Source organism: Hippocampus bargibanti, linkage group LG03, assembly GCF_051943395.1.
Source record: "Hippocampus bargibanti isolate YZ-2025 linkage group LG03, ASM5194339v1, whole genome shotgun sequence".
Taxonomy (NCBI): Eukaryota; Metazoa; Chordata; class Actinopteri; order Syngnathiformes; family Syngnathidae; genus Hippocampus; species Hippocampus bargibanti.
Window position 1 is genome coordinate 3,970,339 of NC_142736.1, and position 24,926 is coordinate 3,995,264.

Genomic DNA, 24,926 nt, shown 5'->3' on the forward strand with positions numbered 1-24,926 from the left:
TGCCCCTGTGCTGCCCTTTAGGCCAGCCCTCTCTGGCCACTGATAGGACTTTTTGAGATCAGCCACTTCAGTTATGGTTCGGTGGTACATCCTGTGTAGGGGCTTTTCCTCCCATGGCAGGCAGATTGACCACTCCAAATTGTCCCTAGGTGTGAGTGTGAGAGTGACTGTTGTATGTCTTTGTGTGCCCTGCGATTGGCTGGCAACCAATTTAGGGTGTCCCCCGCCTCGTGCCCGAAGACAGCTGAGACTCCAGCAACCCCCGCGACCCTAATGAGGCATACGCGGTACGCAAAATGAGATAAAAAGAATTCTCTGATGTCCCCACACACCTCTCCACCCTTGCCAAAATCCTTGAAAAAACAGTTGCGTCCCAGATTCACTCTCACCTCACTCACAATAACCTTTACGAACAAATCCAGTCTGGTTTCCGCCCCCGCCACAGTACTGAATCGGCTCTCATAAAAATCACGAATGATCTTTTCATGGCAGCCGATGCCGGTTCACTCTCCGTCCTCATCCTTCTCGACCTGACCGCAGCTTTTGACACAATTTCCCACCCTATCCTTCTCAACATACTTTCCACCCTAGGCATCACGGACGCCCCACTTCGCTGGTTTCACTCTTATCTCTCCGATCGCTCACAATTTATCCAAATCAACTCGTTCACCTCACGGTCCTCTCCTGTGTCCTCTGGTGTGCCTCAAGGCCCTTTCTCTTTATTATCTACCTACTTCCTCTTGGCAATATTTTCTGTAAGTTTGGCATTCACTTTCACCGCTCCGCGGATGACACCCAACTCTACCTCTCCAGCAAACCCCACGCCTTTCTTCGACCTCCATCCTTCTCACGTTGCGTCTCAGAAATTAAATCCTGGCATTCCCGTAACTTTCTCAAGCTTAACGGTGAAAAAAACTGAACTTCTCCTTGTCGGTACCAAATCCACACTCCGCAAAACTAACAGTTTCTCGCTCACCATTTACAGTTCAACCGTGTCCCCCTCCCTTCAGGTCAAGAGCCTGGGTGTCATCCTCGATAGCTCACCATCTTTTCACTCCCATATAAATAACATAAGTCGGTCTGCTTATTTCCACCTCCGTAATATTAACCGTCTCCGTCCCTCGCTCACCCCTCACACCACTGCTATCCACAGGCTCGTCACCTCCCGCATCGATTATTGCAACGCACTTCTCTTCGGTGTCAATCAGAAATTTCTCCATAAACTCCAACTTGTCCAAAATTCTTCAGCCCGGATCATCACTAGAACCCCCTCCTTTCACCACATCACCCCAGTCCTCCAGCAGCTCCACTGGCTTCCTGCTAAACATCGAATCAAATTCAAAATACTTCTGTTTACATTCAAAGCCATCCATAATCTTGCCCCTCCCTATCTTTCTGACCTGTTTCAAATCTCCGTTCCCTCAGATCCTCATGCTCCCTTCAGCTCCATGTGCCCTCTGCCCGTCACTACGATGGGATGCAGAGCTTTCAGCCCCTCTGCTCCCAAACTCTGGAATTCACTTCCACCCAACATCCGCAATATTGACTCCCTCCCTATTTTCAAGTCCCATCTCAAAACCCATCTGTTTAAAATTGCTTTCAGTGTCTAGTTCAATCTGCTATTTTATTACAGTAAAGTCTCGTTATATCGATATTCAAGGGAGTCCGAAAAAATATCGATATAACCGGGACTATCGATATATCCGATATCGATATAACGAGACTTTACTGTATATCATTTCCCAAAGTGTCCTTGGGTGTTTTGAAAGGCGCTTGAAATTTATATATAGATATATACAGTGATACCTATGCTTACGAACTTAATTGGTTCCCAGAAATGGTGTGTAAGGTGAAAAGTGTGTCTTCCAAACATTAATTTCCCATAGAAAACCATTAAAAATGAGAATAATCCATTCCCAGGTCCCCATAAAACATAATTTTCTACTAAATAAGCCTTAAAACTACACAAAATATACCTTATTTTGTGTATAATAAATGTGCTATTGTATTGTAATTAAATAAATAAACTGTACTGTATAATAGCTAATTCATAGCTAGCTAGCCTATAAATAGATAGCCAGAAACCTCATAGCTAGCCAGTTAGATAGTCACATAGCTAATAGATAGCCAGTTAAATAGCAAGTTAATTGATAGTTATCTAGATAATAGATAGTCAGCTAGATAGCTCACAGCTAGCGAGTTAGATAGCCACATAGCTAATAGATAGCTAGATAGTCAGATGGCTTTCATCAGTCCAGTTCAGAAACCTTTTTAAATTCCATTGACCGTGTTAGATGCTGATCAAATGAAGAGTTATGTTTTCATTTTTTTTAATCACTTTTTATTGGCAACACAATTCTAGCTCATTGCTCGTTAATATGGGTCTGGAGTTATATCAGCTTGAAATGAGGGCAGATGACCAAAATATGATGCAATACTGTGAGACTAATAAAGGCAAATCCAATCCAATCCAATCCAATCCAATACATCCATATTGGTTTCTATAGCGCTTTAACAACAGCTGAAGCTGGAACAAAGTGCTAACATTGACAAAAGGCAAATGCTGCCCCACTGTGAAAAGGAAAAAAACATTACCAGAGGCCATGGCCAGCACTTTATCGGCACCTAAGCATGAAAAATATCTATTATCTATCTATTATTATTATTACTATTATTATTAATTATATATTAGCTGTCTAACTAGCTAGCTAGCTAGCTATTAATTATATGTTAGCTAGCTAGCTAACTTGATCTATTTGAGTTATTCCTGGTTGAGTGAACGCTGGCATGTGTGGTTGCCGCTGCTCACCCACAGAAAAACTGATCTTGTGACTGTAAAGTGACCTTGAGAGCTGATAAATGAAATGTATTATTATTATTATTATTATTATTAGCTATAAAGCTGACTGGCTAGCTATTAGCTATCTATTGGCAAGCTAGCAAGCGTTCTATCTATTTGAGTTACTTCCGGGTTGAGTGAACGCTGGCGCGTGTGGCTGTCGCGTGTGGCTGTCACTGCCACACCCACAAAAAACTGTAAAGTGACCTTGAGAGTTTATAAATGAAATTTATTATTATTATTATTATAAAAAACAAAACCTAAAAAAATGGTGCTCTACTTCATATTTTCAATTCCTGAACAAATTCGTGAATGGCAGTGATTGAGTTAATAGATTTCATTTTGTTCCCATTTCGAGATATTTTATTTTTTTTTTTAACGTACCTTCAACATTAAAAAAAAAAATATATTATTAACAGATATTTCTCGTCTTACCTGCAAGGCGTAGTGACGCCAAGTTCTGCAAGGCGTCATCGGGCAGCTCTCGAACGTGCACCGTCACCGCCGAGATGGCGTCGGGCCACACGCCGTCCGAAACGCGCACGAGGAACTGGTAGTCGCCCGATGGCGTCTTCTCCTTGATGACCACAAAGCCCGTGCGCTTGTTCAACACGAAGTTGCTGTCCCCACCCCAAAAAAACAAAAAAACAAAATACAACCATTTTTAGAATCATACGCAACAAATTTATAATAATAAAGCACATGCGCCAGCGTTCACTCAAATAGATAGAAAGCTAGCTAGCTAATAGATAGCCAACTAGACGACTAGCTATATAACTAATAGATAGCCAGCCAGATAGCTAGATAGCCAGCCAGTGAGCTAATAGATAGTAAATAAATTGCTAATATAAAACTAATACATAGCCAATAGATAGCCAGCTAGACAGCGAGACAACTAGCTATATAACTAATAGATCGCCAGCCAGATAGCTAGCTAGCTGGCCAGTTAGCTAATCAAAAGCAAATAGATAGCTAATAGATAGCCAGATAGACAGCTAGACAACTAGCTATATAATTGATCGCCAGCCAGATAGCTAGCTCGCCGGGAGGTTCGCTAATACATAGCAAATAGATAGCTAATAGAAAGGTAATAGATACCCAATAGATAGCCAATAGATAGCCAGCTAGACGACTAGCTATATAACTGATAGATAGCCAGCCAGCTAGCTAGCTGGCCAGTTAGCTAATAGATAGCAAATAGATTGCTCATGGAAAGCTAATAGATATCCAATAGATAGACAGCTAGACAGCTAGACAAGTAGCTATAGAACTAATACATAATTAGCCAGATATCTAGCCGGGCAGTTAGCTAATAGATAGCATATAGATAGCCAATAGAAAGCTAATATAAAGCCAATAGATAGCGAGCTAGACAACTAGCTATATAACTAATAGTTATCCAGCCAGATAGTTAGCTAGCCGGCCAGTTAGCTTATAGCTAATAGAAAGCTAATAGATAGCCAGCTAGACAACTAGCTATATAACTAATAGATAGCAAGCCAGATAGCTAGCTAGCCGCCCAGTTAGCTAATATATGGCAAATATATAGCTAATAGAAAGCTAATAGTCAATAGATAGCCAGTTAGATAGCCAGCCAGATAGCAATCTAGCCATCCAGTTAGCTAATACATAGCTAATAGAAAGCTAATAGCCAATAGATAGCCAGCTAGCCAACTAGCTATATAACTAATAGATAGTCAACCAGATAGCTAGCCTGCCAGTTAGCTAATAGATAGCAAATAGATAGCTAATAGAAAGCTAATAGATAGCCAATAGATAGCAAGCTAGACAAGCTAATAGTTACTAATAGCTAACAGCTCATAATTTGTTAATTTTAAGTCATTGTTTTTGTGCAAAATGTAACCCCCCTCAAAAAAAAATGACATCGCTATTGTCATGCTAAAGCTAAGCTAGGAAAAAAAAAGCTTTCACTTAGCATTGGCGCCGCGTTGCACAAATGTCATGCGTGAAAGTGGCACTTTGGGCAAAGCATGAGCCCCCCCCACCCCCAAATAACTCCAAAGTCCTCCAGACACTTTGGGGGAAGCCAGCGTGACGCAATTAGCGCTTGATTGTCTGGCTCCGTCTGGCCCAGGGGGCGGGACGTCTCTAGGGGGCGCCGCGGGTCAAAGCGTCACTCATCCAATTACGGGACGGATGCTTGCGCTCATAAATTAAAATGGCCGCCGCCCGCAGCCGAGCAGCCAGATGGGAAATGTTTGAGACAAGGTCGAGAAAAAGCCATCGGGGGAAGGGAGGTCGTCGACATTGGCTGGCGGACTAATTTTCGTCACCCCCTTTCTTTGAGTGCGGATGTGGTTTGTTATCGAGTGGAGTACTTTTGCTGATTGTGACTCTTTGTATTACAATTATATCGTGTTCTGCATCAAATTTGATACTCCAGGTTTAATAATAATACATTTCACTTAGAAGCGCCTTTCAAAACTCTCAAGGTCACTTTACAGTCACAGGATAAGTTCTTCTGTGGGTGAGCAGCGGCAGCCACATGCGCCAGTGTTCACTCAACCCAGTAGTAACTGAAATAGATTGAAAGCTAGCTAGCCAGCCAATAGATAGCTAATAGCTAGCCAGCTAGATAGCTAGACAGGCAGCTAGATAGCTATATAGCCAATAGATAGCTAGCTAGAAGGCCGGTCAGGGAGCTAGATATTAATAATAATACATTTCATTTAACCAGGTAGCCAGCCAGATAGCCAGTCATATAGCTAGCTAATAGACAGCAAATAGATAGACAGCTAGGTAGCAAGCTAGGTAGCCAGCCAAATAGCCAGCAAATAAAGCCGTGAGAAGAACTTACGTGGGTACGTGTCCTTCAAAGACGTACGTCTTGTTATCCCAGTCGTCCAGGTCGGGCGCATAGACCTTTCCCAGCACCGTGGTGGGCATCCGACCTGGGAAAAAAAAACAATTCATAAACGACAAAAACTTATTTTGAAATCCAACTCATTCACTGCCATTCGTGAATTTATTTGAGAATTGAAAATAGATCATAGAGCGCCATTCCCGAATTTGTTTGGGTTTTGTTTTTTTGATTCTGGGTGCCGATAAAGCGCTGGCCATGGCCGCTGACAATGTTTTTTTTCTCTTCCACAAGGGGGCAGCATTTTCATTTTTTCCATGTTAGCGCTTTGTTCCAGCTTCAGCTGTTGTGAAAGTGCAAAATAAACCAATATGGATGTATTGTAAATTGTACAGTCGCCCCATTTCGAGCTCACATAACTCCAGACCCCAAAAAATTAGGAATTAACTAATTAATTAGTCAGCGCGCCGGCACCCACTTTGTTTCTTTGTGTTGTCATTTGTTGTTTATTTTTTTTTGCTTTGTTACTTCAGGATTGAGTGAACGCTGGCGCGTGTGGCTGCCACTGCTCACCCGCAGAAAAAATATCCTGTAAGTGCAAAGTGTCCTTGAGAGTTGTGAAACGCGCTTATAAATGAATTATTATTATTATTATTATTATTAATATGCCTTTTATTGAGACCACCATTGTTTTTTTTCACGTTTGGCCGAGTTTAACCCGACAACGAAAACCATCGGTGAGACGGACGCCGAAAATTCACCGACCTCTGTACGTGTTGACGAAAACGTTTTTTTCTCCACCGACGTGCGGGTGGTCGTTGTAGTCGCCGATAGTGACCGTCAGCGTGCCGGTGACCGTTTTGGCGGGAAGTCCGCTATCACTCATGACCACCGGGATCAGGAACTCCTTCTGGCGCTCGCGGTCGAACGTCCGTAGCGCCGTCAGCGTGGCTGTTCCGTTCAGGTTGTCCTTCAGGTAGAAGTCGTTATCGTGGCGATAGTCAGCCGGGACGGCGAAATGGAAAGGTGCGCCGTTCTCCGCGGAGTCTCGATCAACAGCCCGGAGTAACGTGGAGGTCTGGTTCATGGAGACAACCTGAACCGCAACCAATCCGCCGTTAGATGTACAGTGATACCTCGGTTTACGAACCCCTTGGCTTACGAACTTTTCGGTTTACGAACGTTAAATTTCTGAAAATTTTAACATTGGCATACAAACTATTTTTCGGGATACACACGGAGCGCCACAATAAGTGATGTGTCGTCGCAAACAAGCCCGTTCTCCATAAAAGAAAATAGCAGCCGGCTTGTTTTGTGTCCTCTATTCCCCGCCCCAAGTCTTCGGTTAAAGCCACGTGATTGGTCAAGAACGCAGCAGTGAGGGGAGGTGGTTTAAACATTAAAGAGACAGGCAGACGACAGAGAGAGTGAGAAAATGGATACAAAACAGTGAAATTTGGACTGGTTTCTACTTTGATAGTTCAAAAGCAGAGTGTAGACTGCAAGGTTAAAATTCCCATCAATCAGGCTCCACAAATAAACCGCACAAGCCATCTGTATAATTGATGCAAAAAGCTATCAACCCAGCTAAACAGAACACAATTGATGAGGAACAAGGTAAAATTATCACAGAGAAAGCACCTACAAGGGATGATTGATCAAGATGGTGAAAGAAGAAGGCTACGTTCCTCATCAAGTGTTTAATGCTGATGAAACCGGTCAGTTCATTCCATCGTCATCAACGACCTTCACAAAGGTCAATAAAACCACTTCATTAACATATAGTACAGTTTATTTCTTTAATTATAATACCGTAGCACATTTATTATACATAAAATAAGGTATATTTTGTGTAGTTTTAAGGCTTAGAAATTTAGAAAATTATGTTTTATGGGGACCTGGGAACGGATTATTCTCATTTTAATGGTTTCCTATGAGAAATAAATTTTTGGGATACACATTTTTCGCCTTACACACTGTCTGGGAACCAATTAAGTTCGTAAGCCAAGGTATCACTATCTTCATTTGGGATCTGGTTTGGGATCATGCATAGACGGGCTGCATTTTGGTAGATTCGCCAGTAGACAATCTTACCTGAGGACCAGGAAGGTTCTCAAAAACCACCGGCGCGTACACGCCTTCAAATTGCGGTCCGTTATCATTGACGTCCAGGAGGGGCAGTTCTACGGTGGCGCTACCCGTCAAGGCGGGTACCCCGTGATCCGTGGCGATGACCACCAGGTGGTGCAGGGCTACCTTCTCCCGGTCGAGAGGCCGGGCCACCGTCAGGACGCCCGATTGGTCCACGGCAAAGAGCCCGTCCGGGTCCGAGTCCCGAGAGAGGCTGTAGACCAGCTGGCGGTTCTGACCCGAGTCGGAGTCGCTGGCCAGTAGGCGGGCCACGCTGGTCCCCACGGCGACGTCCTCTGACAGGGGGCCCAGAGACAGGAAGTGAGGGATGAAGACTGGGGCGTGGTCGTTGTAGTCATCTACTTCCACCGCGCAGTGAAGCAGGCTGGAAAAATCCAAGTCTTCAACCTGGAATGACAATAGAGTACAGTGATACCTTGGCTTACGAACTTAATTGGTTCCCAGACAGTGTGTAAGGCGAAAAGTGTGTATCCCAAAAAACAATTTCCCATAGGAAACCATTAAAATGAGAATAATCCGTTCCCTGGTCCCCATAAAACATACTTTTCTACTTTATAATTTTCTAAGCCTTAAAACTACACAAAGTATACCTAATTTTGTGTATAAAAATGTTCTATGGTCTTATAATTAAAGAAATAAACTGTACTATATAACAAAGTTGTTTGATTTACCTTTGTGATGGTTGTTGATGACTTGATATAAGCTTGAAATGAGGGCAGATGACCAAAATATACGATTCAATACATATTCAATCAATACAATACACTGGTTACATACATTGGTTTCTATAGTGCTTTAATAGCTGAAGCTGGAACAAAGCCTTGTGAAAAGGAAAAAACCTTACCAGAGGCCACGGCCAGCGCTTTATCAGCACCCAAGCATGAAAAAACAAAACCCGAACAATTTCGCAAATGGCGCTCCACGTCGTACATATATTTTCAATTCCCGAATGGCAGTGAATGAGTTAACATCGGTTCAGAACCCTGCTGAATATTAATAATAATAATAACAATAGTAAATAATATTAATAATAACACATTTGATTCATAAGTGCCTTTCAAAACTCTCAAGGCCACTTTACAGTCACAGGATCAGCTTTTCTGTGGGTGAGCAGCGGCAGCCACATGTGCAAGCGTTCACTCAACCCGGAATAACTCAAATAGATAGAAAGTTAGCTAGCTAGCTAGCAGATTACTAATAGACAGCTAGCGAGATAATCAGATAGCTTTCTTTATCTGAAATGGCAATGGATGTTGGTTTTCGACAGACAACAAGTGGCACTGATCTCCATGTTGTCCTTTCTCCCTCTCTGAGGTGACTTCCTCATTCTGGTTTTAAAGGTGGTTCACTTGAGCTTCTGGCCAATCAGGTCCCAGCGGCAATTGGCCATTCCCAGGTGGTTGCAATCACCTTCTCAGAGAAAATTAGGGGTCTCCCGACTCTATTGTTTTGGATGGGGAAAAATGCGCACCTTTCTCCCATTAAAAATCCAGAAAAAAATGACATTATTTACCATTTCTTTTGCTATCATGACAATCACGATGCCCTAAGTGACATCACGGAGGGAACGCCCATGACCGAGAAAGCGACACATAATACATTTCCTACTACTACTTTTTTTCGTCTGAAAACACAGTGTTGATGGCGAAATTAGAAGGAAAACAACATCAATAACGCGATGGTGAATCGTTGTGTGTCGCAGCCAATTGCGCTAACACGCATAAAGAAGGTGTAAGTTCACACAAATTTCTAGCGGACAAAGCAGCCATTTCCAACAGAGCTTGGGCGCCATCTTGTGCATGTTCTGGGACGCTACATTGGAGTGCAGACGGCTCGAATTGATACGGAAGGACTTCTTGAATCGATTGCAAACATTTATGCTTTGCTCTTCAGAACTATTTGAATCATATCCATAACTGGATGAGTAACACTCTTCTCCGAATCTGAAATCGCTGAAGCCATTGTTTTGATTCTGGAGCAAGGCGGTTTGTGAAGGACTATCCTGACGTGACGTCACGATTAAGGGGGCGGGACTTTCTGAATCTCCCCAGTTTCTAGCTCATTTTGTGGCAGTTTTGGGACACTTTAAGTCATTTTTATTAGTGTTTTGCATTTGACTAAAAATATCAGCCTGCTTGTTTTGGGTATTTTAGATGTTACAAAACGTTTTTCTGATGTCAGTTAGGAAACAAAAAAATGGTGTCGGTTGTCCTTATTGGGGGAGTTGGGGGTTGGACTTCTTAGAACTTTGCAAACTTAATGCCACATCTGTTAAAATCCATCAGTTTTTGAGAGACGGAAATATATAAAAAAATAGTCAAGCGAGTCAAACGGCGTAAAAAGCACAAAGTGAATCATTTCCTTTCATGTTCTCAAGTGACCCTTAAAAGTTTGCCGGTTGTGTCGCACACTCACTCTCTCGCTGTTCACAAAAGCCCAAAAAAAGTTTTAAAAAAGTCCTCCCGGCAGTTGCTTAAATGGGATGCGTGTGCGTGCACCTTCAATTACATCTTAAACTGGTGGCTGATGCGTGTGTGTGTGTGTTGTACACCTAGTCCCCACCATGTTGTAAATACGTGTATTTGTGTGTGTGTGTGACAGTGTGTGTGTGACAGTGTGTGTGTGTGTGTCTGTTTTTGCGCATGCGTTACCACCTAGTCCCCACCATGTTGCGAAAATGTGTATTTGTATGTGTGTGTGCATGTGTGTTACACACCTCGTCCCCACTATGTAGCAAAAAAGTGTATGTGTGTGTATGTTTGCATGTGTGTAACACACCTAGTCCCCACCATGAAGCAAAAATGTGTAATCATGTGTATGATTGTGTGTGTGTGTATGTGTGTGTGTGTGTGTGTTTGCGCATGCGTTACCACCTAGTCCCCACCATGTTGTGAGAATGTGTATTTGTGTGTGTGTGTGTGTGTGTGTGTGTGTGTGTGTGTGTGTGTGCATGTGTGTAACACACCTCGTCCGCACCATGTAGCAAAAACGTGTATGTGTGTGTATGTCTGTGTATGTTTGCATGTGTGTAACAAAAACGTGTATTTCTATGTGTGTGTATGTGTTTCACGCTTAGTCCCCACCATGTCATGAAAATGTGTATTTGTGCGTGTGTGTTTGAGAGAGAGAGAATGCGTGAATGTGTGCTACACACCTAGTCCCCACCATGACGCAAAAATGTGTAATTATGTGTGTGATTGTGTGAGCGTGTGTGTGTTCCTCATGAATTGTGTTGTGTTTAGCAGAGTTGATAGCTTTTTGCATCAAATGGTTTGTGCGGGTTATTTGTGGAGTCTGATTGATGGGATATTTTAACCTTGCATTCGACACCCTTTCTTTGAACTATCAAAGTTGAAACAAGTCCAAATGTCACTGTTTTCTACCCATTTTCTCACTCTCTCTCTGTCCTCTGCCTGTCTCTTTAATGTTTAACCCCCTCCCCTACTCATTGCTGCCTTCTTGACCAATCACGTGGCTTTAACCGAAGACGCCATTTTGTTTTTGGGAGAACGGCCTCACTCTCCCTCTGTCTGTCTGTAAACCCCACCCCCTCACTGCTGCGTTCTTGACCAATCACGTGGCTTGAACCGAAGACTGGGGGCGGAGAATTGAGGACAAAACAGTTGACCACCATTTTCTTGTTAGGAGAATTGGCTCGTTCGCGAATGACACATCGCTCATTGTGGCGCTCCGTGTGTATCCCGAAAAATAGTTCGTATGCCAAGGTAAAAGTTTCATAAATTTAACGTTCGTAAACAGAAAAGTTAGTAAGCCAAGGGGTTCGTAAACCCAGGTATCACTGTATTTGAATTACTTCCGGGTTGAGTGAAGGTTAGCGCGTGTGGCTGCCGCTGCTCACCCACAGAAAAAACATTTCCTGTGACTGTAAAGTGACCTTCAGAGTTTTGAAAGGTGCTTAGTAATTAAATGTATTATTATTAGTATTATGATGCGGGTAGACGGGATGCGCTTACTATACATAGCGGACGTTTGATTGGAACGCAAGCAATTCTGAAATGGCAAGAACTTGGACAGGAAGTGACCAGGACTTTGACAGGAAGTGACCAGTCAGTACCTTGATGGTGAGGTTGAACCTCTGCTCGCTGTGCTTCTCGTAGTCCAGTCGTTTTTTAAGTCGCAGGCTTCCCTTCTGCTCCATTTTGTTGCTGACCATGTAGAATTTTTGCTCCTGGTCGCCACCCACCACGCTGAAGGTCAGTTGGCCGTTTTCTCCCGTGTCTCGGTCCTCTGCCCTCAATTCCAGGACCTTGTGGAAAAACAGCTGGTCAGGGTTATATACGCACACACAGCTTCAAACCCTACTTTGAAACCCGACTCCAGTCTTGAAAACCCTAACACGTTCTTGAAACCCTCATTTGAAATTGTCTGTGTCGGCTCTCAGTCGTACAGGAGTGGTCCATCGAGGAAAAGGTTTCTTCAGCCATCATCTGTACTTCTTTGAAGGCGTCAAACGTTTCGCTCCTCACCCTAAGAGCTTTGTCAGCGAATTAAAGCGAAATAGCTAATAGATAGACAGTTAGCTAACTAGCAAGATAGCCATTGAGCCAATAAATACCCAGCTACATAACCAGCTAGCTAGCCAGATAGCTAATAGATAGCAAATGGATAGCAAATAGATAGACAGCTAGGTAGCTCGCTAATATATAGCAAATAGCTAGCCAGCCAGGTAGCGAGCTAGATAGCAAATAGATAGCAAATGATAGCTAATAGCTAGTGAATAAATAGCTAGCCAGGTAGGTAGCTTGATAGCAAATAGATAGCAATTGAGGTAGCTACTAGCTAGCGAATAGATAGCTACCTGGTTGGCTATCCATTGGTTATCGATTAGCTATTTGTTAGCTAGCTTTCTATCTATTTGAGTTACTTCCGGGTTGAGTGAACGCTCGCGCATGTGGCCGCCGCTGCTCACCCGCAGAAAAACCGATCCTGTGACTGTAAAGTGACATTGAGAGTTTTGAAAGGTGCTTATAAATGGAATGTATAATAATAATAATAATAACAATAATAATAATAACAATAATAATTATTATATATAATAATAATAATAATAATAATAATAATAATAATAATCATTATTATTATATTATTATTATTATTATTATTATTATTATTATTATTATTATTATTATTATTGTTAAAGTTGTGCTGGTAACTCTGACCCTACATCTCGGACCTCTGCTCTGGTGCTAGACTGCTCTAAGGGGAGTAGTAGAGTACTCCCTGAAGCTAATCTGATTACTTATTTTGTTCTATTTGATTACCTCTAATGTTCTATCCCTGGCTCTGATTTCCTCATTAGATCTGGTATCACCTCATTAGCATGTCTAAGCCTACATGGTTTTCCAACAGAGCTTGTGCGCCATCTTGTGCGTTTTCTGGGCGCTACATTGGAGTGCAGACGCCTCAAATTGATACATCGAATTGAACATTTATGCTTTCCTCTTCAGAACTATATGAATTATATTCATAACTGGATGAGTAACAAGAAAGCATCTTCTCCCAATCTGAACTCTCTGAAGCCATCGTTTTGATTCTGGAACAAGGCAGTTTGTGAATCAGAATCCTGGCGTGACGTCACGAACAAGGGGGCGGGACTTTCTGAATCTGCCCCGCTCCCGAGCTCATTTTGTGGCACTTTTGGGACACTTTAAGTCATTTTTATTTGACTAAAAATATCAGCCTGCGTGTTTTGGGTATTTTCGATGCAATAAAATGTTTTTCTGATGCCAGTTAGGAAACAAAAAAAATGCTGTTGGTTGTCCTTTAAGGCTTATTTAGTAGAAAATGATGTTTTATGGGGACCTGGGAACAGATTATTCTCATTTTAATGGTTACCCACAGGAAATTAATGTTTGGAAGGCACATTTTTCGCACACACTTTCTGGGAACCAATTAAGTTGGCAAACTCAGGCATCACTTTACTTTGAAATACTGATATCAGTCACTCACAACTGTGACTTTTTGTTTTCAATCTTATGCCAAACATCGCAACTCGATGTCGGCGAGTGCACTTTTATTATTTTTGATGCCAAAACTGCATAAAGTCAAACTTTACTTGACGTTTTCCGCACATTAAAAATGGGAGGATATTTTATTTTATTATTTTTCTTCTTTCTAGCTCAGGACCCCCCCCCCCCACCCAAAAAAAGCAGTACTGCTTTTATATTCCCTTTAAAAGCGTTCGCTTTGAGTTCTCGGCTTTGCGATGGAGAACCAGAAAAGGTGGTTTAGGTGGGGGGGGGGGGGTGTTCAAGATGGCTGAACAAGCTTCAAACTGAACACAACTCGTATCTTTTCCAAACCTTCCGTCCGGAATAGTTGTGGGATTGGATTGGATGTACCTTGATTCGTTTCGCAGTGGAGAAATTGACATTTCACCGCAGTAAAGTTATGAAAGGAAAGAAAGAAGTAGAAAAGCTAAATACAGGAGCTGCTGGTAAGACAGGTGTCTTCAGAAATGCATTGATTCTACTTTCATTTCCGTTAAAATGTTGCACATTGTAGCAGTCCTTCCATCACGTCAATGCGTTTTGCTGTACTTGTTTGGTCTGAGAACCGTGTTGCACCCAAAATCCGCCAGAAGAGGGCATCCAAGCTCCATATGAGGAATTTATCAGCCTGTGGAAGCGGAGGTGGCCACTGGAGGTCGCCATTTTGTGCCTCTTTTTTTTTTTGGGTGAGAGATTTTCCCCCGATGATGCCTCAAAATGGCACATATAATTCTTTAATCGATTGCAAACATGTATGCTTTCCTCTTCAGAACTATTTGAATCATGTTCATAACTGGATGTGTAACAAGAAAGAATATTCTCCGAATCTGAAGCCATTGTTTTGATTCACTAGCAATGCAAGACGTCTTGGCGTGACATCACGAACTGGGGGCGGGACTTTCGCAGCTCAATTTTTTTGCAGATTTTGGACACTTTAAGTCATTTTTATTTGTGTTTTGCATTTGACTAAAAATATCAGCCTGCGTGTTTTCGGTATTTTAGATGCTTTAAACCGTTTTTCTGATGTCAGTTAAAAAACAAAAAAGTGACATCGGTTGCCCTTTAAAGTTATCTAGCTAGCTACCAAGCTATCTATTTGCGATCGATTAGCTATCTAGCTGGCTATCTAGTGGCTATCTATTACATGTCTAGTTGGCTGGCTAGCTATCTCGCTGGCGATCTATTTGCTATATGGCTAGCTATCTAGCTAGCTATCTAATAGCTATCAGTAGCTATCTATTAGCTAGCTAGCTAGCTTTCTATCGATTTGAGTTACTTTCGGGTTGAGTGAACGCTGGCGCATGTGGCTGCCGCTGCTCACCCGCAGAAAAAGTATCCTGTGACTGTCAATTTTTGTCAAAACCTTGAGAGTTTTGAATGGCGCTTAGAAATGAATGGTATTCTTATTATTATTAAAAAATGGAATTGCCGACCCCTTGTGGAAGGGAAAAACATTGCCAGAGGTCATTGCCAGAGGTCTGATCAGCACTTATCAGCAAGAAAAAAACAAAACCCGAACAAATTTGGGAATGGCGCTCTACGTCATATTTTCAATTCCTGAGGAACTTCGTGAATGGCAATGAATCAGTTAAAGTGGTTTGCATTTCAAAAGAAATGCTAACATGAAAAAATCTATTGGCTATCTATTAGCTAGCTAGATGGTTTTCTATCTATTTGAGTTACTTTCGGGTTGAGTGAAGGCTAGTGCGTGTGGCTGCCGCTGCTCACCCGCAGATGAACTTAACCTGTGACTGTAAAGTGACCTTGACTGGTTACTTTTTATTGGCCACTCTCTTACTCAACTAACTAGCTATCTAGCTAGCTAGCTATTAGCTATATAGCTATCTAGGTGGCTAGTTATCTAACTAGCTATCCGTCGGCTATCTACTCGCTGGCTGGCAAGCTTTCTATCTATTTAGCTTTCTATTGGCTATATACTGTAGCGACTGTAGCTAGGTGGCTTGCTATCTAGCTTGGTATGTATTAGCTATCTACGAGCTTGCTGGCTAGCTTTCCATCTATTTAGCTTCCCAATAGATATATAATGTAGCTACTGTAGCTAGGTTGCTAGCTATCTAGCTTGCTATGTATTAGCTATCTACAAGCTGGCTAGCTAGCTTTCTATCTATATAGCTTTCTATTAGCTATATACTGTAGCGACTGTAGCTATGAAGAAGAAGAAGACTGTAGCTAGGTGGCTAGCTACCCAGCTTGCTATCTGTTAGCTATCTACTAGCTGGCTAGCTAGCTTTCTATCTATTTACTTCTGGGTTGAGTTAACGCTGGCGCGTGGCTGCCGCTGCCCACCTGCAGAAAAACTTACCCTGTGACTGTAAAGTGACCTTGAGAGTTTATTCCTGACAAGACTGCTAACAATGCTAACATGGTGGTATTTGCCATGTCGGGTTTGAAACGAAGTGACAAATTCCTGCTAGCTTACCTCGGCGTTGGGCTCGGCGTTTTCCGAGATTCTGGCCAGGCAACCGTGTTCCACGAATCGAGGGGCGTGGTCATTGACGTCGGAGATCTGAATGGTCGCCGTGGCCGTTCCCAGCATGCCGCCGCCGTCCCTGGCCTCAACTAGCAGCATGTAGGACTCCACCTGCTCCCGGTCCAGGCCACCCATGGCCACCTACGACAAATCGTTAAAAAAAATCGTACAGCCCATGTAAGTCACTTTTGAGATATCTATTAGCTATCTATTAGATATCTATCAGCGTTCTAGCTGACTGGCTTGCTATATAGCTAGCTATATATTAGCTATATAGCTATCTAACTAGCTCGCTTTCTAGCTAGCTATATATTAGCTATATAGCTTTCTAGCTGGCAAGCTATCTAGCTGGGTAACTATGAGCTATATAGCGAGCTAACTGGCAAGCTATCTTGCTGGGTCTCTGTTAGCTATCTATTAGCTACATAGCTATCTAACTGGCTAGCTATCTATTGGCTATAAAGCTATCTAGCTGGCTAGCTATGAGATATATAGCTATCTAACTGGCAAGCTATCTAGCTGGCTATCTATTAGCTATATGGCTATCTAACTGGCTAGCTATATATTAACTATATAGCTATCTAGCTTTCTAGCTGGGTATCTATGATCTATATAGCTATCTAACTTGCAAGCTATCTAGCTGGCTATCTATTAGCTATCTATTAGCTATATAGCTAACCGATTAGCTATCTAGCTAGCTATATATTAGCTATATCGCTATCTAGCTTGTTAGCTGGGTATCTATGAGCTATATAGCTATCTAACTGGCAAGCTATCTAGCTGGATCTTTATTAGCTATCTATTAACTATCTATTAGCTATCTATTAGCTATATAGCTATCTAACTGGCTAGCTATCTATTAGCTATATCGCTTTCTAGCTGGCTAGCTATCTAGCTGGGTATCTATGAGCTACATAGCTATCTAACTGGCAAGCTATCTAGGTGGCTATCTATTAGCTATCTATTGGCTAGCTATTAGCTATCTATTAGCTATATAACTGGCTATCTACCTAGCTATCTAGCTATTAGCTATCTAGCTGGCTAGCTATGAACTACATAGCTATCTAACTGGTAAACTATCTAGCTGGCTCTCTATTAGGTATCTATTAGTTATATAGCTATCTAGGTGGCTAGCTATCTAGCTGGCTCTCCATTAGCTATCTATTAGCTATCTACAAGCTATATGGCTATATAACTGGTTAGCTATCTAGCTATCTATCTGTTAGCTATATAGCTATCTAGCTGGCTAGCTATCTAGCTGGGTATCTATGAGCTACATAGCTATCTAACTGGCGAGCTATCTAGCTGGCTCTCCATTAGCTATCTATTAGTTATATAGCTATCTAGCTGGCCAGCTATCTAGCTGGGTATCTATGAGCTATATAGCTATCTAACCGGCAAACTAACTTGCAAGCTATCTAGCTGGCTATCTATTAGCTAGCGAGCTCGCTTCCTATCTATTTGAGCTACTACCAGGTTGAGTGAACGCTGGCGCAAGTGGCTGCCGCTTCTCACCTGCAGAAAACCTGATCCTGTGACTGTTAAGTGACTTGAGAGTTTTGAAAGGCGCTTAGAAATGAAATGTATTATTATTATTAATAAAAAAAAACAAAACAAACCGTGATAGTGCCCGTTGCCGGGTTGATGGCGAACATCTCCGAGAGGGCGGGAACGCCGCCCATGGCCTCTGAACCGCCCAGGATCCGGTAGGACAACACGGCGTTCTGGCCCACGGCCGCGTCGTCCAGGTCGGTGGCCGTCATCTCCATCACCGACGTGCCGGCTGGCGAATTCTCGGGCACGTCGCCGCGGCAACTGGGCGCGCAGGTGAAGACGGGCGCGTTGTCGTTGATGTCCCAAACGTTGATGATGACGTCAGTGAAGCCCGTCAGGCCTTCGCCGCCCTCATCTGTGGCCAGAACCACAAAGCGCCACACGGCGCGTTCCTCGCGGTTCAGGGTGCGCTGGGCGTAGATCTTGCCCGTCACCTCGTCGATGACGAACTCGCTGTCGGCGCCTTGGCCGTGGAGGGAGTAGCGGAGAGCCTCCTGGTCGGCATCCTTGTCCGGGTCCGATGCCGTCACCTCCCGGGACGAAAAGCCACCAATAAAATATATTTAACCCTATACAGTGATACCTGGGCTTACGAACTTATATGGTTCCCAGACAGAGTGTGTTAGGCCAAAAGTGTGTATCCCAAAAATTAATTTCCCATAGGAAACCATTAAAATGAGAATAATTCGTTCCCAAGTCCCCATAAAACATAATTTTCTACTTTCTAATTTTCTAAGCCTAAGTCTGAACTACACAAAATATACCTTATTTTCCGTATAATAAATATGCTATTGTATTGTAATTAAAGAAATAAACTGTACTGTATAATAAAGTTGTTTTATTGACCTTTGTGATGGTCATTGATGGAGTTGCCTCTTGATGATATCCGAGTGAAGTTGCCGTGCTTTCTCAGCGATAATACCCACACTCACACTGTCCTCTGCTAGCTGCTTTTCGTCTCCTCACCTCTTCTATTGCCTCAGACCGTTGCTTTGACAACACAGGAACACCCTTAGCCACACGTAGCAATGGTCAACTTAGCATACTGGTACTTGGACGCTAAGTCACACAAACGCACACCTCGTTCGTGTTTTTCAATGATCTCCTTCTTCTGCTGGACTGTAATTTTCTTTAGTGTCTTTTTCGGCTTAACACTAGCCTGTGGTGGCATTCTTTGGACCATTAGTAGCAAAAGTACTCCACTCGATAACAAATCACATCTGCACTCGAAGAAAGGGGGTGTGGAAAACTAGTCCGCCAGCCACCGAAAATGGCATCCAACTTGTTGTTGTCCTCTACTCCCCGCCCCCAGTCTTCGGCTAAAGCCGCGTGTTTACAATACAATAGCGCATTTATTATACATAAAATAAGGTATATTTTTTGTAGTTTTAAGGCTTATTTCATACGAAAATGATGTTTTATGGGGACCTGGGAACGGATTATTCTCATTTTAATGGTTTCTTATGGGAAATACATGTTTGGAAGACACACTTTTCTGTTCTGACTATTGTTTGATGTGTCAGACTTTACTCGGCGGCCGGCAACATCGCTGCGGGTAAATTGCATGTTAGAAGGATTTTAATTGGAATCTTTGTTGGTCACAACAAATGTAATCAACTTTCATTGACTGTAATTTCATTTATCTCCACCTATGGTAATTGCATTTATTTTAATTTAGTTTACTTTGATTGCAATTTTTTCCCTATTCAACTTTTAAAGTGCTTCGCAAGCCTGGCATAAAAAAAAATAAAAATAAAAAATACATTATTAAATGAATTTGAAATACAGCAAGGACCACCATTGCGTCACTTACTAAAGTTCTTGTTGTTCTGTTGAATTCAATATTGACTTCATTAAATATTGTTACGTTACGTTTTACTCAGTACTTGTGTTCCAGCCGACGGCTTTGGATTAATAATAATATCATTATTAATAATAATAATAATAATAATAATAATAATACATTTCATTTCTAAGCGCCTTTCAAATCTCTCAAGGTCACTTTACAGTCGCAGGAAAAGGTTGTTCTATTGGTTATTTTTGTTTATGTATTTGTTTGTCTATTTGCTTATTTATTCAATTATTTATTAATCAAATATTAAAATGTCCCAATGCTAATTTATTTATGTATTTACTCATTTATTTATTCATTTATTTAGTCATTTATTCATTTATTTGTTTGTTTATTTATTTGTGTATTTATTTATTTTTGTTTATGTATTTCTTTATCTACCCATCAATTGTTTTATTTGTTTGTTTATGTGTCTATTGTTTATTTTTGTTTATGTATTTGTTTGTCTACTTGCTTATTTATTCAATTATTTCTTCAATGATTCAATGATTCAAATATTCCAATGCTAATTTATTTATGTATTTATTAATGTATTTACTATTATATTTATTAATATATTCATTCATTTGTTTATTTATTCATTCATTTTGTCATTTATTTAGTCATTTATTCAGTCGTTGATTGTTTTATTCATTTATTTATGTATGTATTTTTTGTTTATTTATTTATTTATCTACCCATCAATTTGTTTGTTTGTTCATTTATCTCTTGTTTATTTTTGTTGATGTATTTGTTTGTATATTTGCTTTTTTATTCAATAATTAAATTCTTTAAATATTCCAATGCTAATGTATTTATTTATGTATTTATTTGTTCATGTATTTATTTGTTTATGTATGTATTTATGTATATATTTATATATGTATTGAAATATATATGTTTGTATATGTTTATGTATGTATTTATATATGTATTAATGTATGTATTTACAGATGTATTTATAGATGTATTTATAGATGTATTTCTGTATGTATTTATGTAATTCTTTATTCGTGTATTTATTCGTGTGTTTATTCGTGTATGTATTCGTGTATGTATCGTGTGTGTATTCGTGTATGTATTCGTGTATTGATTCATTTATTCATTCATTTATTTATTTTATTTATTTATTTATGTATTTATTCATGTATTTATTTATCTATCAATTTATGTATTTGTTTTTTTATTTGCTTATTTATTCAATTTTTCAAATATCCCAATGCTAATTTATTTATGTATTTACAAATGTATTTATTAATGTATTAATTTAGTTCTTTTTACTCAGGATAATTGTGGTTAATTTTCTCCAAACAGTCTAGGGGGCGCCAGCGAGCCGACATTCGGAAAAGCATGCGAAATCCATGATGTAGAAAATGTCTCCAAAATGCGTTCGTGCTAGCCTACGCTCCTTCTCCAAATGGAACTCGAATAGCCGCCGCCTTCCTTTCACCGATACCTGTAAAACGAAGACGGGCGAACCATCCAGTTCTTCTGTCACGCTGCCGTAGTATTCGTTGACGGTGAAAACGGGCGCTTCGTCGTTCTTGTTGACCACGTTTACCGCCACCGTGGCGTAGTCCTCCCACTTGCCGTCCGAAGCCACAATGTGCAACTTGTACCTGAAATGAGCATCCATTTAAATGTTAGCATCTGTTCATTAGCATTTGTGAGTGTTTTTTATGATGGATCTCTGTGACTTGCCAAAGTGCATTATTATTATTATTATTATTTATTATTATTATTATTATTATTATTATTATTATTATTATTATTAGCTAGAATCTGTTGTAAATTAAAATACAATGCAATACATCCATATTGGTTTGCTAGCTATCCATTAGCTCGCTGGCTAGCTATCAGCTGTCTAACTGGCTGGCTGTAAATTGTCTGTCTGGCTAGCTGTTGGCTATCTGGCTATCTAGTAGCTAGCTATTAGTTATCTATCAGCTAGCTAGCTAGATGGTTATATAGCTATATAACTCATAGACACCCAGCTAGCTAGCTAGCTATCCAGCTAGATAACTAAAAGATAGCTAATTGATAGCTAATAGTAAGCCAGCTATACTACTACTACTACTACTACTACTACTACTACTACTACTACTACTACTACTACTACTACTACTACTACTAATAATAATAATAATAATAATAATAATAATGATGATTATTATTATTCATATTATGATTATTATTCATATTATCATTACAGGAAACATCTGATTTTTTACATTTTCTAAGCTATCTAGCTGGCTAGCTATTAGCTATCTATTTGCTTGCTAGCTAGCTTTCTATTTATATGTCTTACTATTTTATCTGAGTTACGTCCGGGTTGAGTGAACGCTTGCGCGTGTGGCTGCCGCTGCTCACCCGCAGACAAACTTATCCTGGGACTGTAAAGTGACCTTGAGAGTTTTGAAAGGCGCTTAAAAATGAATGTATTATTATTATTATTATTATTGTTGTTCTTAAAATGGACGACTGAATCAGTAACAACACCGTAAAAAAACAAAACAAAACAAAACAACAAACTTCAGGTAACATCCGACTTACGACCGACTCGACTCACAACCATCCGTACTTACGACCACGGCCTGCAGACCCTATTTTTAAAATTTTAATTCTACGCCTGGCACCGCAACGCGCTAGCAGGCCGGCAACGCGTCCGACAATTTTAGCCAGCCAGCATCTCACTCTCGTACAGCAATCGACCATGTGATGGCACCAGAGGGGCGGATTTTGCCAGTCATTTCGCCTCGGAGTCTCGATTCAATATTTTGAATGCATTTCGACTTACGACCGACCATTTTGACTTACGACCATTTGGTCGGAACAGAACTCGGTCATAAGTAGGATGTTACCTGTATTATTGTTACGTACTACTGTTACTACTGTTACCCTATTATTATTATTATTATTATTATTATTATTATTATTATTATTATTATCATTGTTATCATTATTATTATTATTATTATTATTATCATTATTATTATTATTATTATTATTATTATTATTATTATTATTATTATTATTATTATTATTATTATTATTATGTTAAGTCATTGACTGCCAGACATGCTAAAATGTGTCCACTGCAGTGCCAGGGTTTTTGTCATTGTCATGCAAATTCCAGGACCCACTGAATATTGAGTTTTTGGACTCCATCAACATTCAATGCAGTGTAAGAAACCTTAGATTCTCTACATTCATCATAAAAAAATAGTTAATGCCTAAATGATATGAATCTGGAGTTATCTGACCTTGAAATGAGGGTGTCTGTCCAAAATACAATGCAATATATTCATATTGGTTGATGTAGCGCTTTAACAACCGCTGAAACTAGAACAAAGCGCGAACATGGGAAAAAGGGAAACTGTGCCCCTTGTGGAAGGGACAAAACATTGCCAGAGGCCATGGCCAGCACTTTACCGGCACCCAAGCATGAAAAAAATAAACAAAACCCGAACAAATTCGGGAATGGCATCATATTTTCAATTCCCGAATAAATAGGTTAATTATCGTAATTTGGCGTTCGGTCTACCTTTTGTTCTGCTCGTAGTCCAAAGGCTGAGCGATGAAGATGGTTCCCACTTCTGGTTCCACGTCAAACACACCTCCCGTATTTCCGGACGTGATTTGGTAACGCAGTTTGGCGTTCCCGCCTGCAGGAAGAGAAACAAAACCGAAAACTCACAAAAAGGCAATGATTTCCCCGAGAGGCGGCGTCGTGGCGCCTAGCGCTCATCTCCGTTTGCCAATCGGACAGTCAGTCGTCGTTAATGGAGAGCAGGAGCGATAGTTAGCGGGTGGACGCGCTATAAGATAGCGGACTCGACACGCCGTAGCTATTTGCTATCTATTTGCTGTCTAACTAGCTAGCTAGCTAGTTATTACTCATCTATTAGCTAGCTAGCTAACTTGACCTATTTGAGTTATTCCCGGTTGAACGGGGTCACCGTTGCTGGCTACCTAGCTGTCTAACTAGCTAGCTAGCTAGCTACTACTAGCTGTTATTATTATTATTATTATTATTATTATTATTATTATTAAAATACTTCTACTGAGCGCATTTGACAAAGATTCCACCACAATTAACTATGTTTTACCTTTTCAGACTCGCACTGAATATTCAGGAAGTCTTGTTTTTGAGTTGGTGACGAGTCCTGACGTGACATCACGTCAGGAACGCCCCTGACCGAGAAAGCGACACGCAATGCATTTTGGGTACTTTGTTTGGTCTGAAAACTTCGTGTTGATGGCGAAATTAGAAGGAAAACACATAAATATCATGATGGTGAATCGCGCCAAGACTACTATTTGATACTAGTTGACAACAGACACCAATGGTGTCGGTTGTCCTTTAAAGGACAACCGACACTATTTTTTGTTTCCTAACTGATATCAGGCAATAGCTGGCAATATATTAGCTTTTTTTGTCTGCATACATAAGCGCTCGTATTTGCTATCCATTTGCTATCTATTAGCTAGCTACCTACCTGGTTATCCTTTTGCTATCGATTTGCTTTCTATTAGCTACCTGCCTAGCTACGTAGCTAGCTACCTATTTGCTATACATTTTCTATCTATTAGCTATATACCTAGCAGGCAATATATTTGCTTTGTTTGTCTGCATACATAAGCGCTCGTATTTGCTATCCATTTGCTATCTATTAACTAGCTACCTACCTACCTATCCTTTTGCTATCGATTTGCTTTCTATTAGCTACCTGTCTCGCTATCTAGCTAGCTATCTATTTGCTATGCATTTTCTATCTATTAGCTAGCTACCTAGCTGGCAATATATTTGCTATGCATTATCTAGATACCTAGCTGGCTATCTATTTGCTATCCATTTGCTATCTATTAGCTATCTGTCTAGCTAGCTAGCAATGTCGCTGGCTATTTATTAGCTATATGGCTATCTAGCTAGTTAGCTAACTGTCTAGCTGGCTATCTATTAGCTATCTGTTAGCTAGCTGGCTATATTTCTATCTATTTGAGTTACTTCTGGGTTGAGTGGACACTGGCGCATGTGGCTGCCACTTCTCACCTGCAGAAAAAACAATCCTGTGACAGTAAAGTGACCTTGAGAGTATTGAAAGGCGTTTAGAAATGAAATTATTATTATTATTATTATTATTATTATTATTATTATTATTATTATTTGAACTGGCCGTCGGGGCAGCGAGGCCAACCTTTGCGCCGCGCTTCACAAGGTCTGTTTA

General features: G+C 40.7%; 1 protein-coding gene across 1 annotated transcript in view; it reads right to left on the reverse strand.

Moving 5' to 3' along the window:
• Positions 1-24,926, reverse strand: part of LOC148899998 (neural-cadherin) — a 297,995-nt gene that overhangs the window by 95,312 nt on the left and 177,757 nt on the right. The window contains 9 exon segments of the mRNA XM_088991547.1: positions 3,275-3,459; positions 5,658-5,751; positions 6,426-6,756; positions 7,755-8,198; positions 11,887-12,078; positions 16,263-16,454; positions 17,933-18,397; positions 21,155-21,317; positions 23,243-23,363. Of these exon segments, the coding sequence (XP_088847673.1) occupies positions 3,275-3,459; positions 5,658-5,751; positions 6,426-6,756; positions 7,755-8,198; positions 11,887-12,078; positions 16,263-16,454; positions 17,933-18,397; positions 21,155-21,317; positions 23,243-23,363 (2,187 nt within the window).